Source organism: Cygnus olor, chromosome 18 (genome assembly GCF_009769625.2).
Source record: "Cygnus olor isolate bCygOlo1 chromosome 18, bCygOlo1.pri.v2, whole genome shotgun sequence".
NCBI lineage: Eukaryota > Metazoa > Chordata > Aves > Anseriformes > Anatidae > Cygnus > Cygnus olor.
The window spans coordinates 5865983-5883826 of NC_049186.1; the positions used below are offsets into that span (position 1 = coordinate 5865983).

Below are 17844 nucleotides of genomic sequence, written 5' to 3' on the forward strand. Positions count from 1 at the left end.
AAAACTGATGTTCGGTACTGTGCTAAAGTCGAGATGCCAAGCTCTGATGCAATTGTTTGTGATTTTTACAGTAAGGAGTTGCACAAAGAACAAGCTCTGTGCTGTTCCCCCTGCAGATGAAGTTTTGGATGAGAACGTAGTATTTTGGGAGAGTGCTCCTCGGACATGGTCTGCCTTCACAGTGTGAGTTAAAGACATACGACTGCAGGAGTTCTGCAAGTTTGGTTTCAGCTCTTTTAAATAAAATGTAAATCCCGGGAGAATGAAGGCCACAAATCTCCTGGTGTTCCTGGGCTTGTAGTTACCCAGAACAATTTCCTAGAATCAGAAGAATAAAAATAAAAATGTGGAACTCTTCACACACTTGAGTGACACTGTAAGTGTTTGCAGTGCCTTAGAAGGAAATAATGGCAGGTCTGGGGAATTTTCTGGTGTAATTTAGACAGTATGAGGAAAGGGAAGAGGATAAATGAGTTACTGGAGCTGTAGAAACATAAGATCATGAGTTGTACTTAGTGCTGCATGAGCATCTTGTTAGTTCCTCTCTAGATTACTCCACCCCACAGCACAATAAAATCTACTTAATTAGTAGAATGTTTTAAATAAAAGGTCAGAGTAAAGATATGTCTTGAACAGAGATCCGGAGTCTGGATTATTTTGTCTGACACAGATTCCCCGTGGGTCTTGAACAAGCCGGTAATAAAACCTAGTTTTGCTCACAAGCATTCTCTATAGAATTTCTGCCATTGAGACGTGCGGTTATAGGGGCTAAAGGACAGGACACTAAACCTATTTGTGCCTTTATTTTTTCCTTGGTAAACTTGGTCTAACTGTTCATCTCAGAGTGATTTAAAGGCCTAGTGCTTGTAGAGCATGTTAAGTCTGTGAAAAACATTTTCAAAACACAATATTACAAGGATGCTTGGAGCAGTAGAAGCACCTCTGAATTGGACAATGTTGCTGGTAGGTTCAGAAACAGAAGAATTGTCCAGAGAGCACCTTTCCCATGAATTCTAGTACTAGATGACAAAAGGAAAACTCAGAAAAATGCTGTCATGCTTAAGAGAGACAAAGGTGGGATGATTTTTGAATCTCAACTTCAGTCTAAAGGCCTGTTTTACAAGAAAATGCTCTTACATTACTCATCCTCATTTTTTCTTATTACAGAATTGCGAATGAATGTTCTAAAGGTAGACAAGATGATGGTATTTCTGGCTGTTTATAGTAATATATTCTGGGATGGAAAGTTCAGATGGGTCAATCTTGCCTGCAAGTTAATATCACTTTCCACGCTTGCTTCAAAATAGCTATTAAAACTGTTCTGTGGGTGCTTTGTTCCACATCCTTGTACTTCTTGGAATTGTTTCACTCTGTAAAGGTATTCTAAGTTACTTGGGAAGGAATTGAATTTAGAGAAATGAAACAGCTACTGCAAGCCCTTGTGTATACAATGGAAATGCTTAATTTCATGCTCACCATGTCTTCAGCGCAAGGATATGCTGTCTCCTCTTGGGACCACAACATATGGGCAGAGATGTGGCTCGGTTTGCAGTAAGCTTCCGCCTCCGAATGGCTTGCTGTCCCTGACAGATCCAAGGGAACTATTTGACCTCCCTGCATGTGCCTTTCAGTCAGTCCTCCTCAGTGTGCTGCTGCGGGTAGAGCAGACATGAGAATTTGAGTAGGAGCTCTTTAAAGCAGGTATTGTATACCAAAAAAATCTTTCTTTGCTTTTTTAAGTTAACCTCTGGCAAGATGTTGAAGTTGCGTTTTAATCAATGTGATGGTAGCATTTCTGACCAGTAGTGCAAAATTGAAAATCTAATTTTAAATCACTGAGAAATTTTTATTGTTTAGAAAAGGCAATTGCTGCATGTCTGATTTCTTCCCCCTTTTGCACATTTGATGCCAGATGCTAGGAATTGACCCTATTTCTAATATTTTTGTAGTAATAAGAGGAATTAAAAGGGTTTGTTTTCTGTTTGATTTAAAAGATTGTTACAAAACCTATTTAAGTCTTAAATATTTAAAAGCAGTAGTTGACCAACACCTCTACCAAAGCTTGAAGGGAAGACAGTATTTCATTTTAGCTAAATGATGTTACTTCCCAGCTCCTGTGCCTTTAATATATAAGGGAGCTGTACATAATTCAATATCCACTTATAAAAAAAAAAGTGAGATACTATATTCCTCTAAAGAATGAGATTCAGCCTTTTAGTAATAAACAGCATCTGCTTTGTTTTGCTTCCCAACTGAAAGGTAATTGAACTGACAATTCCAAGCTGTCCAGAAAATGACAGATGACTGAATTGGGAGTAGGAAGAAAGCAGAAGCCCTTTTGTACTAAAGAAAGGGAGATGGCACACTATAGTTGGGTCTGGTTCCCTTTTACGGATTTCTTTCAGAGCTTAAGCAGCTCAGGGTGACCCCAGCCAACTCATTTATTGTTTAATTTCTTAATGCCAGCAATGGCTATTACAGTTCCCAGGTAGAACAGCATTTACTATATAGTAATTTTTACAACAATCTTGTCCTTTCTTTGTGACCATAGAGACGTGGTATGGAAGATAATCTGCTCTTATTACATTCTCCCTACTTCTCAGATTTATTGTGAGACTCCTGGGTGGTTTTGGTTTGGACTTTTTTTTTGTTACTTTTGAGTATAAGCTAACTTTTTTCCTCCTGGTCTATAAAAGTCAGAACAGTCCATGTTTGTGTTGCGTGGTGATTAAGCTGCTTCACAAGTGCTCTTGAGATCTCTACTGAGTGAATTGTGAGGCTGTTTTGGCAGATCAGCTGTTCTGTCTGGGTCACGAGCATCAACACTTATTTACTGCATTTGCGCAGATTCACAGAAATAGGCAGTTGTGATAACATTGCAATGTGTGAGGAAGCCAGAGCTGAACGCTGGATGGTTTCTGAACAGGGAGAGCTGGCCGACGGTTACAGTAAGGCTCGTAAGAACTATACATTCTGTTCCAAATGCTGTTGAACATTGTGGCATTAGTTTGTTGTATGGCTTTGAACAAGCTCCCTACCTCTGTTCCCCTATTTGCAGAATATGGGTATTTGTACTGTATGTATGCATGTACATCTATATCCCTTTGGTATTGTTGTCTTTATCGCTAACACAACTGCCAACTAAAATGAAACTAATATGTATTGAAGTACTTGTTCAGTCTATTCGCTATCCTGCTCTCCAAAGAATAGCCACAGAAAACACATTTGGATGTGTTTTAGTTTTGCTGTCTGATTGTTATTAGCACTCTCTCACAATGTTACAGATAGATGTGAAGAAATGTTCTACTTACACCAGAAACCTAGTTCGTTACGTTCTTTGATAAACTCTGCTAATATTGGTTAAATCTGGTAGACTCCATTAACAGGCCGAGCTTGTTCAATGACTACTCTGACAGTTATTTCTATCTGTAAATAGTATCTGCAGGTTTGTTGCACGTGGTGCGACTTTCAGACTACAATGTAGATGCTAGGCTTTCCCAAGGTGTTTAGTCTCACTAGAGCAAGTCGTATTCATTTCTGTTGTGTCGCATTAGGTGTTTGGTGAAGCAACTTCAGCTCCAAACACCTAGTAAGTGGAGTAGCTCGGGTTTTTATGGTGAATGTCCCAGGCTTGATTTCTTAGGCTGAGGCCACCATTAGGGTTGATGTGAGGAGATGTTCATGGGCAAATCTCAGCAGCCCTGTTCCCAGCACTCCCTCCTTGCTGTGCTTACATTCCTGGCATTCCCCTATTTGCCGCACCCACTTCAGTCCTGCTCCTCAGAGGTATATAGCAAGTCAATTCTCCTCCAGCTGCCAGAACAGTCTTATGGCATTACATTTTCAGCTTGCCAGAAAATTGATCAGGACTATCTTGAGTTATCTAAGTCTATTCTACATTCCCCGTAGCAGATTGTCTAAATTGCTTTCAATGGGAGGAAGCTTTCTCTCTGGGCTCATACATCAGGCTGCTTATATACAGCTACAAGACACACAGCGTGATGCTTTGTGAACTGCAGAAATATAATGCAGAATCGTGATGTGAACTTTTGATCTAAAGGTGATTGGAGCCAGTCAGGGTTTTGCTTTCAGGAAAAAAGTGTCACTACAGTTCTTTGAAATCAGGAAATGCGTCAGAGAAAGAAAGGTACATATTAGCATTGTATTTAATTATGCTTACTGTGCCAGAATCAGTTAGAAAATAAACTCATTGCAAAAGACACAGCTCCTAAAATTGGCAATTGTTTGTTGTATTGTGTTCACGATGATAGCATATTCTCCTGTCTGAGGAGAATGGGGCTAGGAACAAATGTCAAGACTGCAGAAAGGATGAAGTGAGACATCTTGGAGAGCTTGATTAGGAAGGAAGGTTCTCTGCCTGTGGTTCAGAAGGCACAGAAGCTGAAACACATGGAAGGTAGGCTTAAATCACATTGTAAAGAAATTATTTCAGAAGTTTGTCAAGAAGGTGACTTGTCTGTGAAAGAACAGTACTGATGAAGCAGGGACTTAACCAAAGCTGGAGGTTCCCGTGTTAAAGCTGGGATGTGATGTCTGATTCCAGCAACCAACAAGTGGTTCTTACTCATGCTTAAGGGAATTACACCCACCCCATATTCTCTTGGACACTACCAGTATCTAATGTACTCAGATGTTAGATTTCTCTTTTTGAGTGATGAGAAACCTTAAAGAATTTGACTCATACAACTTCCCATCATGTTAACATCTACAAATTAAGGTTGTACAAATTAAGGATCATGTGTGTGTTGTTTTCCACTCAAGATTTTCCTTGTTGAAGTATCTGCTCCATCTGAGAGATGATAGCTTTCTTGAGCCCTAACAGTCTTGCACTATCACCAGAAAGATTCTGCTGCTGTTAACTTTGCTCACGATGTCTGTGGAACATAGAGACCACACTAGCTCATTCTTTCATTACTGTGTCAGTTCACAAGCTTTTAACTTGTGTTTGGCAATAGAGAGAACAGATATGAATCAAAGCTAGAGCAAATATTTTCTGACTATGAACCCTCTCTAAGTTCAGTAGCACTCCCAATAGCTCCCGGTTGCTCTTTTGTTTGAGGCAGAGGCCCCTGGGCTCCAATTTAGGCTCTGATGCTTAGTTTTCAAAACCACCTTTGAAGCTGTGTGTGTTGATGATATCAGCAAGCGGGAATGAGAGGTCACTTCTGTATTCCTTTGAATGAGAAGAAAGTCTAGAATATCTTCCTGGTTAGTACTTAGCTTCTTGCATCAGCTCTACAAGGAAGTACACTTACTGCATCCAGCACCACTAAGATGGTGACAAAAATAAGGAACATGTACATTGTCTGTTAGTACATACCACGTTTGCTTGTCTGGAGGAGTATTATGTTAAGGTTTATGCAAAGTTCATGCATTTGCTGTGGCACTAGAAGTAGTAACCTCTAGATGACAGTGTGATTTCTGAGTCCTAATAACGTAGAAGTTTCCACAATGATTAAATTCCATGGCAAGGCCACAGACATTAATGCAGCATAGGTTAAAGGTGGTGGTGAGGTAGGGCAGATACCACTATGGTTTGTGTTCAGTAACACTGCCATTAACATAACTGCTGTTGCTAACATTAAACTTCATGTCATCAGTAACTACTGTCTTTGGTCAGTAATACTGTATTAATATAAACATACCAAGCAGCAATTTTAAACCTTAAATGGCTACTAATGCAAAAATAAAGCTTCTAACAAATATTCCTTGAATCTATTAATAGCAAAAATCATACATTTATATCCCAAGACTGCTCTGAGGTGTTTAAAAAAGGATCCAAAAGAAATGTCAGGCACCAAGTTTTTTCTTACAACTTCTTAAAATACTCAGAACTAATCTTAGATTGATTTTATCACCACAAATGGTCATAGAAAATTCAAGCTATTCCTAGACTACAGAAATGATTTGAAATTGATCCTCTAGCAAAACAATGTCTGTCTTTTTCACCCTTGCTTACAGCTATGCTGGAATTTCAGCTTTTGCTGCTGTGAAGCTGCACCGCATTTGTACAGTAAGTTGTATATATTTCTAAAGCATTAACTTGTTTGCAAGGAGGGGGGAACATTACATTAATTGGTTTGCAAACAAGTATATCTCAGCAACTTCTTTATCAGGAGTATCTTTCTATAGCACTTTGATATGTATTTCTAAAATTTGTTGCTTGTTTGGTCTTTTAGGGCTGCCCTTTTAAAGTCAGGCAGCTGCAGCCTCTTAAAGTAGCTATCATTCAACTGGCAGCTGTTAGCCATGTCTGGCTTTTCAAGTCCAGCTAAAAGTACCTGCTGTAACTTTTCTGAGAAGATGTTATTTAACTTTCAGAAGGCTTACTAAGACGTTCTAAATCCTTCCTTTGAGGTCATATGTGAAACCAGAGACTCAGTAAGTCTGTTCAAGCAACAAATACTGGGGACTTGAGGTATCTTGGAATCTAGCTCTGATTTCAGCGGTCTTTGTGTCATCCTAGTTGAATCACTTCTGCATCCGCAGAAAGAATGTCTGAAATATTTGTAACATCTTCAACTGCCATAGCTCTTTTTCTCCACCCTTTCCAGTTTTTGAACGAAGTATTAGGAGAATTCATACCTCCCCCTAACACCCAAATCTGGGAAGAAATTAGAGCCTCTTAAATATGATGCTATTAGGAGAAAATGATCTTGCAAAGGGTTTAAAGCACAGATTTCATCCAAAAATAACCTGTCATGAATCTTTATCAAGCTGCTTAAGCATTTAGAATGAGACTGTTACCAGACAATGTTTGCAGAGTATGGTTTGCAAGCAGAATAGTATGAGGTAACCATATACATTTTGATGTTACGCTAATTTTGGTGTGAATGAAACCATGACACCCCACCCCTTCAGAGCACAGCTGGGGAGATCAACCAGTGTGGTGGTTTATTTTAAAAAAGTGGGTTTATTTGAAGGATGAAAATACACAACTGTCATAAAAACAAAGTACCAATTGTGTATGGCAGACTAAGATGTAGTCTTGAACCCAGTCTTTGGTCAGAGTAATCCTAAGCTTAAATGAGCAGAGATGTGATCTCTGCAGCTTACATCTTGATAACTGTGGTACATGCTATATTTAGCCCCCACATTCCCAGTTTCCCCATTGTTTCAGGGAGCGGGGGAGCGAGGAGCAACCTATTAAAAACAAACTTCTATAGTTGGCTTGTGGCTATCGCCGCTTGTTTCAGGAAAGTGGTAAGAGCCTGTTTGGTGTGAATGCCTCCTTTCAGGGGAGTGGGAATCATTATAGAAAGCCTCTGTTTTAGAGGCGAACTTTCCTCTCTAGAGCAAGAGGAGAATGTTTTATGTACTCTTTACCAAGAAACTGAGGCCTGATATTTACCTAGGCAACTGTTTTACCATATTGTAATTACAGCCTTTTAAAGCTAAAAGAACGAGAGGAGGGTCATATAGTTAACCCTGGGAATTAGATGCCTGTGCCATCTGAATTTTGCCTTCTGTGCGTCTTTTAATTGCACAGTGTGATCAGTTTTATTCCCTACAGCAAGGGTGCCTTGATCAGAGTGCAGAAGACAGTAGCTGCTGCTCTGCTGGGTGTGTTCTGTGCTCCGGAGTTGATGTGTGGCTCTACCCAGGCTGGGTAGCACAGCATTCCTGCCTAGGGGCAGTTCTCCCTGGTTGCTCCAGCTGTGCCCTCTACAATTACCTGAAAGGGAGTTGTGGGGAGCTGAGGGTCAGTGTCTTCTCACAGATAACCAGTGATAGGACTGGAGGGAATGGCCTCAAGTTGGTAAGGGGAGGCTTGGGTTGGAAATGAGGAGACGTTTCTTCTCAGAAAGAGCGGTCAGGGGTTGGGATGGGTTGCCCAGGGAGGTGGTGGAGTCACCGTCTCTGGGGGTGTTCAAGGGAAGGTCGGACGTGGTGCTTGGGGACAGGGTTGAGCGGGTGGTGGTGGTAGGGGGCGGCTGGACCAGATGATCCTGGAGGTCTGTTCCAACCCTAACGATTTTAGGATCCTCAGTGGCTTTTTCCCTGTTAACCCCAGACCCTGTCAACCCCATGCTGCGGTGTAGACCGCCCTGCCTCACAGGCAGGTGGGGACGCAGATAAATCAGGCAAATCCTTCGCTGAGGGGTTCCACCTCACGGGGGGATAACCAGCACCTCCCCAACGCTTCACGGTTCACCCCTCAGCGCTCCCCGCCCACCACCGCGCATGCGCGGAGCCGCGAGCTCCCTCCCTCCCCCGGCAGAGGGGAGCGCGCAGGCGCGGGGCGGCGGGCGGCTGACAGGGGGCGGCTCTCGCGAGATTTGCTGCGGGAACGGCGGCGGCGGCGGAGCAGGCGCGGCGGGCGGGTGGGGGGGGGCGGCGGCGGCGGCTGAGGCGGCGCTGGAGGGGGCGGCCGGGCCGGGCCGAGTGGGGCCGGGCGGGCGGCGAGGAGCCTCGGGCGGGCCGGGGGACCCCAGAGCTGCTCGGTGAGTCAAAGCGGGGGGAGGGCGGCCGGGCACCGGGCCGCTGATTTCCTTCCCGCACGCACGCACACACACCCGGTCCGGTAGCCGGGGCGCTGAGGGGAAGGAAGGGGTCGGCCCGTGCCGGGCTCGGCTGCCCCGGGGTGCTGAGGGGAAGGAGGGAGGGAGGCTCCCGGTGTCGCGGCCTGGGCCCCGGGGGTGTTCCGCCTCTCGCCGCTGTGCGCCTCGGGGCTCGCCTCGGGCTTCCCGGGGCAGCGGGGCCGATCCCTGAGGGGTTGGCGGGGGGAAAAGGGGGTCCTGGGCTCTAAGAGGGGAGGGTTAACGGCGGTCCTGGGCCGTAGAGCGGGAGGGAAGGAGGTCCTGGGCTCTAGAAGGTGGGGGGAAAGGGAGTTCTCGGCTCTAGAGGGGAGTGGAAGGAGGTCCTGGGCTCTAGGGGGTGTGTGAAAGGGGGTCCTGGGCTCTAAAGAGGAGCGAGAGAAGGTCCTGGGCTCCAGGGAGGGGTTACCTGCAAGGCAGAGTGCCCTCAGGTGCTGCTGTCCTTCCTCGGGTCCCCCAGCCGGGCTGAGGCTTGTGTCTGGGGTCGCCTTGCTTTGATGTGCATCGGTGGAGCGTTGTGTGCGGGTGGTTCTTGGGACTTATTTTTAATGTTCGTCCCAGAGTTCTGTAATTTCAGGCCACTTCCAAAGGTAAAAAGGTTGTGAATAGCCTGTAGGCAGGTTAATGTCCATACCTTCCTTTCTTCTAAGACCTTTTGTGTCATGCTTCAAGTGTGAGTTTTTGAGAGAGAAAGACGCCTCTCTTAGCCTTCTCTTTCTCTTCTGTACTTCCTGCTTGAGATTCTCTGTTGGTTTTACGTGATAAGGTGTAACTTGCCAATATAGTTTAAAATAATCTATAGAGGACAAGGGTACTGTCTGAGCAACTCACACAACATCTGACTCCAGATAGAGATCTCTTTTACAACCTGAAGAGAAAATAGTCTGTAGCGCAGTTAATAACTGGAAGAGCTATTCATAACTCAAATAGAGTGTTTAGGGAAGTCAGTTCCTTGTTTTAAAGATTATGAAATGCTGTCTGTCAAGGGCCCGTATTTGAAGGGTCCCAGATTGTTAACATCCTTCAAACATGACATTGTCTGTAATCCATGTCTGCACAAACTTTGGATATTGAGAATTTGTGCCAAAAATGGCCTTTGAATTATTACAGTCTCTTACAACGATCAAGTAATTTAGTGTTTTAAGTATTTCATAATACCCGGGAAGCTTGTAACGTTTAGTCTTGGTTTATACAGTTTAAAATAAGAAAGTGACAATAAATAATTTCTGCTAGAGCTGAAGTTTTTTATTGCTTGATAAAATGATTTGATCTGATAAATATTATCTGCTTTGTAGTGCAGCTTAGTTCTGTGATATCTGGACTTAAGACAAGGCATACTTAAGGAAATTGAAATGTATTAAGCTAATAGGCCTTGAGTATCATTTATTACCCTGAATGTTCTGGCTTTTATATGTTGATAACTTAATTTATATTTTACCTGGTTAGTTTGTAATGCTATATTTCCTTATTTGGCTAATTTGAATCAGGGCTCTGCCCTTATGATTTCTTCTTTCTATTCTTTTGTTTAGAGCTGACACTTAACATTTCTGCATGTCTTCCAGATGATGTATCCATACGTTTTTGTTTCCACTGCCCTCAGTAATGTTTTGTCCTATAACAGATGATGAAGCTTAGGATCTGATTCTTTGCAAAATCTTCCACTGAATGTATCTTCTTTCTTCGGCTTTTCTAAACTGTCTGTTCTTCTGTTCCTGCCCGTATTACTTTCCAGAAGAACAGTGAAAAGATTGAAGTTAGAAAGCTGTCATCTGCTATAAAATCTGTGCGAGCAGCATAAAAAGCCTACCTTTGCCTATGTGTTTTTTGAAATATCCGTTGAAAAGATCATGAGAATTGTTTCCTGTTGGCTACAGCGGGGAGGTTTGTATTTATAATTACTTATATTCCTTCCTGAGCTGCAGCACTGTATTGCAAATAAAAGCTTGCAGTCAGCTGCATCTTCTACCTTTTCTTCCTCATCCATTTTCTTCCTCATCCTCCCCGATTTTTTTTTAAAAGCAAAACACGGTGAGGTGAGAGGTGATAAACATACTGATATTTTGGTAAATCTTAGTGGCTGCTCTAGTAAGATCATCCGTTAATTCTTGTAACGTGTGCTCACTGGATTCGTATCCTGACTGTGCTTCGCTCTTACCTATCTTATCCTATTTGGAGTTTGTGGACCTAAGGTACAGTAGGCTTTGCAACGTGTCCTCTTTCCTGGCAGTCTGCCTAAAGCAAATACCTACAGCTGTGCTCTCAGTTGGCAGAGACCTAGCACAAGCCACTTCCCCAGTAAGCTATTTTTTTCCCTTGTGCAGTAGGTTTCTTTTATTGCAATGGTTGTGTGGCTGACTGTCTCTAGGCTCTTACTGAATAGGGTTAGCGCGCAGCAAATGCTTCCTAAATGACTTTAAGGGAATTGGTGTTCTGAGTTTACCTTTTTTTTTTTGGTGTTTTCTGTGTATGTATCTTGGTTTAATATTTTCGAAGCTTTTCCCTAATTTCCGTATAGCTTTGTGCCTAAACTTGAGCTATGCTTTTGCCTAAAGTCTTGATGGTTAAAGTTTTGTTCTACATTGCAGCTGCTGTTAGTATCGTTACCTAGAAACACAACTCTTCTATATGCTGACAATATATATGATGGTGGTAGTAATACGAATGCATGCTTAAAAAGAAAATTACGTGATGAATCTCTTTCATCTTAAATTGTTCTGGAATATTTCCCACTGTTGTACTATTGCTGAGCTCAGGAAAATGCCAGTGTAGTTCTTGGAAGTGCTGCATCAGTTCCCCCCCCCCCCCCCCCCCCCCCAAAAAAAAAAAAAAAGTTGGGTATTAACTCCTTCAGTTAAAAAAAAAATAAAATTATTTTAGATGCTAGTAAAGTGCTGGGTAGCAATGCTTGTGTACCCCCAAAGAGAGGAGCGTTTACCAGCTGGCAGTAGTTTCCATCTCTAGATGTATGTTAAGCCCATAATGTTTTGTCCGGGTTGTGCAACTTGCTTTTATGCTCTTCGATTTTGATTCTAGGGTTTGCAAGGAGTGTTCCCTTAGCTGATGGCGTTTGCATGCGTATGATGATACGCAGCTTGAAATGTAGCATTGAGCTTTTTGAAACCCAGAAATGTTGCAGCTATATTTATCCTTTAAGAAGGAATAGAAACTCGGCTGTGTTTACCGTGAAGCGTACAGGACTTACTGACAATACGCTTGAACGAGTGTTTGCATTTTCCATCGCTTCGTATGCGGTCATTTCGTGTTGCACCTTGATATTGCTGGAACAGCAGAAAATGGTAAAAACACATCAGTTTAAAAAAAAATAGGTCAGGTTAGAAAGATGAGGAGATGGGGAACCAAACGTAGTAGAGGCTGGCAAAGGGCAAGCGTTCCTGGCGCAAGGAAGTTACTGCTGCTGTTTGTATGTGTATGTTCATTCAGAATGGAAGGCTGATGTCAGAAAAACAGATTTTTTAATCAATATCAAAACTTAAGCATTTTAGAGTCATCAAAGTGTAACTCAATTAAAACCAAAAAGCGTGTCCTTTTATTATGTGTATTGGCCAAAGCTTGGATCCTGTATATTTATTTCTAGTATTTCCAGCAGCACAGGCAGATCGTTCCGTGTGATCCTTGTGGCTATTGACAGCCTTGTCAGCCTTACTGATGTTTCGGTCGGGCTGTTTAGGTGTTCAAAAGAAAATCCCAAACCCTGTCCATGTGGGGACTTGACTGAGGTGTTCCTTTTTTGACAAAGGTACACCTGTAAATATCAGTGATAGAAATCTTAGTTCTGTTTTTTTTTCTTTTGCCTTAAGCTTCGTTATTCTTTAAGGATGTGGAGCTAAAGATTGGCCAAGCATGGGACTTGCGGAATATAAGCATATTAATTTGCTCAACTGCATTTATGTAAGGCAGATTTTTTTTCCCCAAAAGGAGAAAATACTATTGCCATATGCTGCCTTTGCATGTAGCAGTGCTCTTTCTGGGCCATAACCACAAAGACCGAATTAGCAGGTGCGTGGGTTAACTGGTATTTGTCAGATCTTTTCTGTCTTGGATTGTCATTGACAAGGATCAGCTCTCTGCTGATTCTTCAAAGTGATAAATTCATGGCGGTTTTTAATTCGCTATCTTACTTGACTTCTTTCTGATCCCTTACCTTCTCTGCTATCAAATGAAGCTGGGCTCTGATGAAATCCCTCCTGTTCTGAGATCAGGGTTTATAGTCAAGGCCTTCAGATGGTTTCAGCGTCTATATACGTGATGCCAAATTTGGTGGCATTTTTTCTGGGGCTGGAAGAGATGCTGCCTCGACCTTGCTGATTTTCACGCTGTGCTTCTGAAGATCTTTGGGTTTGTGTTGTGACGTGTTGGGCTGCTCGAGACGCTGGAATTTCAGGAAGGTTGCTTTTATGTCAGACCAAGCCCTGACTTTGTCTACGCGTAGATTCTTTCAGGGCACTTTTTGCTAGCCATTTCTTGCCGAGAACCAAGAGCAGTTTCTTTGCTTTATCTCATATTCAAATCGATACAGGCTGTATGAATGGGGAAGAAAAAAAGAAAACCAGCGGGCGTAAACCGCGTGTGCCTGCCGTGGCGCAGCGAGCGGGCTGCCCCTCCGGTGCCTCCCCACCGTGCTGCGAGCCCTGCGCTTCGCCCTGCTCCCCCGGGGGGCTCCGGGGGCGGCTCTCCCCGGGGCTCCGCCGGGCGGGAGGGGGCCGGGCCCTGCCCCAGCCCCTGCCCGGGCTCCCCGGGGCCGCCTCCCGGGCTCCTGCCGGCCATTGGCCGCGGGCCGTGTCACTCGGCGAGCCGGGCCTGCGGGAGGGAAGGGGAGGAAGCGGCGGCCGAGCCGCGCCGGGCGGAGGGGAGAGGCTCTGGGCGCGGCCCCGGCCCTCGCTCCGTGCCACTTCCCCCTAATGGCCCGTCTCTTCCTCCCCCTCTAGGGCGGATCGACCCCCGGCCTCTCCTGTATGCGCCAGGCGGCGCCGGAGCCTCGGACGGAGCCGGGCCGCGGGAGGGCTGAGCCGGGAGCAGCCGCGGAGGCTGCGGGGAGCGCTTCCTTCCCACCGGGAGCCGCAGCCCCAGCCCCAGCATGGAAGCCATCGCCAAGTACGACTTCAAAGCCACGGCGGATGACGAGCTGAGCTTCAAACGGGGAGATATCCTTAAGGTGAGTGGAGGGGAAGGGCTCGGGGCTCGCGCTCTGGCCCTCGGCTTTTTGGCTCCTCAGTCTGGTGAGTCGCTTCCTGTCCCTCTGCTGAGTCCCCAGCGATTGCCAGCTCCTTTTGATAGGGTACCTAAACGTTTCCTCGAGCCCAGTCTGACCTCTTTAAAAGCAGGAGATGTTGTTCTGTTGCTGTGTTAAGCATACATCCCAAAGTCTCTCTTCTCTTCTGAGCCTGGAATATTTGAAAACTCAGTCTTAAACACAGTGGCGAATAAGCAGAAGTACAAGACAGCGGGCTCTGCACTGAGTTCCTTTCTCTGTGAGGATACCCTTCAATGTATTCAAGATCAGTTTGGTGCTCCTTTCCTTTGACTTCTGCCAAAGATTCCAGTATCAAAGAATTGTGATTAGATTATTTCTCAGTAGGTAATCATTTAGCATCAGTCTGCCAAATAATGGTGCTGAATTTTATCTTCAGACCTGATGAACTCAAGTGATAAGCTTGTGACTGAATATTTAATGGATCTGTGCAGATGGAAGTGGATGTGGGAGTGCATTAGAGGAATTTTGGTCTGTAGTTCTTTCAATTTATCAAAGGCTTTAAGAATACATCTTTAGAATTTGAGAAACACCGGAGTTTCTAAGACTGTAATTAAAATAACACAGAACAAGCCCAAAATTTTGGTTGTGGAGGAAGTAAAACATAAACCCCGTAATGATTTGTTCTCAGCAAAGCATAGTTCTGAGCTGTGTTGCTTCCAAGTAGTAAGAGCATTATTGCAGAGTGTATTAATGGAGTTTCATTCAGAGTCAGTATTTCTCTGTAAATGTAAAAGATGGGCTTACCTTCCTAGTGTGATGCATTTACTATTCAAGTATTTTAAGATGCTGCTTTCTAAAATGCTTTGAGAAGAAACTGCTTTGAGAGGTGCCTATCTCGCAGATGTTAGGCTGTAACTTTGTGCATGCTGACAAATCAACTCCTGCAGACCTCAATGCGATTACTCATCTGCTCAAAATTTTTACGAGAGAAGGGCTTGATTTAGCTACTATTTTAAGATAAGTTGGAAAAAGTCCTCTATGTATACACTTAATGTACTTCTTCTAGAGCTGGTATTTCAATAACAAAATGTGACTGTTAGAAATGCAGTAATATAGTGTGGCTGTTGATAATGGCAGCAAGAATGTATCCTGCTTTGAAATTGTTCTCTTAGAATAATTGCATCTGTATGTGTCTTCCACATCCCTGGCCCATAATTGACCTAAAAATGCCTGTTAGATCTGCACACCTCAATTCCCATGTTCATGTAATAACCTTTTGCCGTTTTTAAACGTTCAAAACTTCAAAATGCTAGATTTCTTTTGTGATAACCTAACAATCATTTCTCTATTTTGGGTCGCTACTAGCTGCCTTTGGCTTTTATAGTGTATTTGAAGAAGGGCACAGCTGAAGTAAGCTTGTAGAAAGTGCTGAACAGGAAGGAAAACATAAATATAGTGAAGTACAGTTTATTTTAAAGTGTATTCTTCGTTATTTTGAGCTAGTTTGGTATAGGTGTTTGCTGAAGTACATGAGAAATGTCTTGTGTAATGTTTGTATTCATTTAAAAATATTTTCCTCTCTAAGAATTAAAGGGAAAATAACTTTTTTAGACTTCTGAATGTTTTGTCTGTACTAAAACTGCTGCTTGTAGTAAAATGTGCTTGAATCTTTGCCACTTGATGTCATCTCATAGATACAAATTCTGTCATGATAGTAGAAACACGCCGATACGTATGCACTTACATCACATTAATCACTGTATTTTTCCTAGAATACAGGGATTTTCCTACTCTACACAAAACCTAGGCTGAACACTTCCGCAAAGCTATGATGAGCAGTTCACAAAATTTTTATTTCTTTTTTGCTTATATTCTGAAAATACACAATTTACATATTTACTTCATAGATGAGTAAACTGAGGCCTAGAAATGATGATTTGCTCAAGATCGTCGCTAAAGTTACTGGAAAATCCAAGAGTTTCAGGGATCTTTTTTCAGCATCCAGTCGTAGTGAGTTTGTGTGGTGTGGGAAGGTTCTCTGCATAAAGCTGGCAGACTTCAGAGAAATAAGCCAACAGCTATTAGAATTGTTACAGTTCATTTTATTCAGACTGACAAGCTTCTGTGGTAAATTGTCATTTTGAAAGTCTGGTCCACTTCAAAAGCATTTCAGTTTGTGGAAATTAATTTTCATCAGGCATGCCAGATCTGTTTTGTTAGTACTTCACTCATGACTGAGAAGTCTCAGGGTATCCCATTTGCGTGCCTCGTGATCAGTCTTATTTATTAAGTCAATCCTGCCGCCCTCAAATGAGTGACGGAAGAGAAATAAACTTGTAGGATGTTGAATGCAGCTGCACACTTCAGTGTTTAAATATCCTTTGAGGCACACGCATAACTTCACATGTCTAGTGAAGATTTCTACTAAGGCTGGTGTTTACACAGCTTTGGAAAGTCAAGGTAATTTGGGATGTAAGATGATGGCAAAAAATTGTTTTGTAGAGAAATGTTGCACCTTAACTACGCTAAGGAAGGAACAAAATCTATAACCCTTTACTTCCCACTTCTTAAAAGTTCACGTTTCTGTCTGTGGGGAGAGAAGGCAAAGATGCACGCTGCCTGACTCCATCTGATTTCAGCAGATAACTTGGCTATGATGTCATGGTGCCGTTATTGCTGCGTGCCCACAGATTCTGGACTTGATTGAACAGCATTTGAACTGGAGCCATTAGGCTGGTTGTTAGTAATCTTGTGGCCGGGATCCAGAAGTGAGTGAAGATAGTTGACCTCTGACTTGCAATTGTAAAACAGCTGAGTGAAGAGGAAAAGTGCTTGGCCTTTTCTTTTGTGGGCAATACATGGTAAAAGCAGCTTCTATAATTTTGTAACCCTGGCAATACATTGGATCCTGATACTCTTTTGTTTAGTGATTCTCCAGCAGTGTGTGGTATTGCCATTCAGGAGATACAAACTGACAGCTTGCTTTAAAGCTTTTAATACGCTAAATGCTACTTGGGTAGCTTTTCCCAAAGGAAGGAAAGGTTGCTGTTCCCTTCTGTGTCCTCCGGTTGTAGTACAGTGCTGCAGCTTTCGAGATCACCATTTTTTTTTTCATGTACTGGGTGGCAGCTTCACAAAACGTGTTAGTGACTGATCCCATCAAAGGTGTGAAGCCAGCCTGTCCCATTATTTAAAAAGAAAAAAAAAGTTTGAAGGATTCCTGCTTGAAATTTTGATTTACTCTTTTACTTCGAGTAGCTGACAGCCGTCACAATGCTTTTTCAGTCTTTTCCCCTTTCACTTGCTGTGTTTGTTGATGTTGAGACTAATTAACTTCAGTTTCTGTATATATTTGTCGTTCAAGTTCTGTGTCCCCAAAAACTGATGTATTTCTAGCAGCTTCTGCTTTGTTGGCCTTTGTGCTAGCTGGCAAGTGTCCAGACCTAAAGTGTGCTGATGTTTGCTGGTGGTTTGGCAAGAGTAGAGTGGGAAGAATAGAAAAATCATCTGATACAACTAGCCAGGGCCTCTTTGCTCTATTCTTCCTCCATCTAATCTGAAGTGTACAGTTTAATATGATGGTACTCTGATAACTGTTCTGCATTGGTATTACAAAATCACTAATCATTCATGAATATCCTGAATATTGGATTTATTTAAAAAATATATATGTTTATACACACACACACACACCACTGCTCCATTTCCTCTTTTTCCTTCTTCTTTCCCAGGGTTGAGGCATAGCTGGAAAGTGATCATCTGAAGAAGTAAATAAGTTCCTGTTTTCAGTGGTGGTCAGCATAATTCAGGGGTACTGACTGACTCTTGATGAGTAAAATTATTCAGATGGCGCTTTAAGTAGAGGACCTTTATCAGCTTTAATTTGGGGGTTCTGACTTTGTGGGACACGCAAACCAGCTTCCCTATATACTAAAAGAAGGAATTCCATGGTAGGAATTGATTATTTGAGAATTCCATTCAGCAAAGTCAAGATTTTTGTCCTACTCTGAACACTTGACAGTCACCTCAGGTTCTGTTCATGTGATTGTTTACCACCAGATGTGTTTTCTTTCT

The 17844-nt window shown here is 43.0% G+C and overlaps 1 protein-coding gene across 5 annotated transcripts in view; it reads left to right on the plus strand.

Moving 5' to 3' along the window:
• The first annotated feature begins 1566 nt into the window (after positions 1-1566).
• Positions 1567-17844, plus strand: part of GRB2 (growth factor receptor bound protein 2) — a 57461-nt gene continuing 41183 nt past the window's right edge. The window contains exons 1-2 of one of the 5 annotated variants that reach the window (XM_040530076.1): positions 1567-1701; positions 13505-13731. In XM_040530076.1, the coding sequence (XP_040386010.1) occupies positions 13654-13731 (78 nt within the window). In that variant the 5' untranslated portion in view covers positions 1567-1701; positions 13505-13653. Of the gene's footprint in view, positions 1702-4199; positions 4418-8377; positions 8466-12499; positions 12576-13504; positions 13732-16536; positions 16632-17844 lie in introns of those variants that run through there. The other 4 variants (XM_040530077.1, XM_040530079.1, XM_040530078.1 and 1 more) reach the window with 4 other exon arrangements.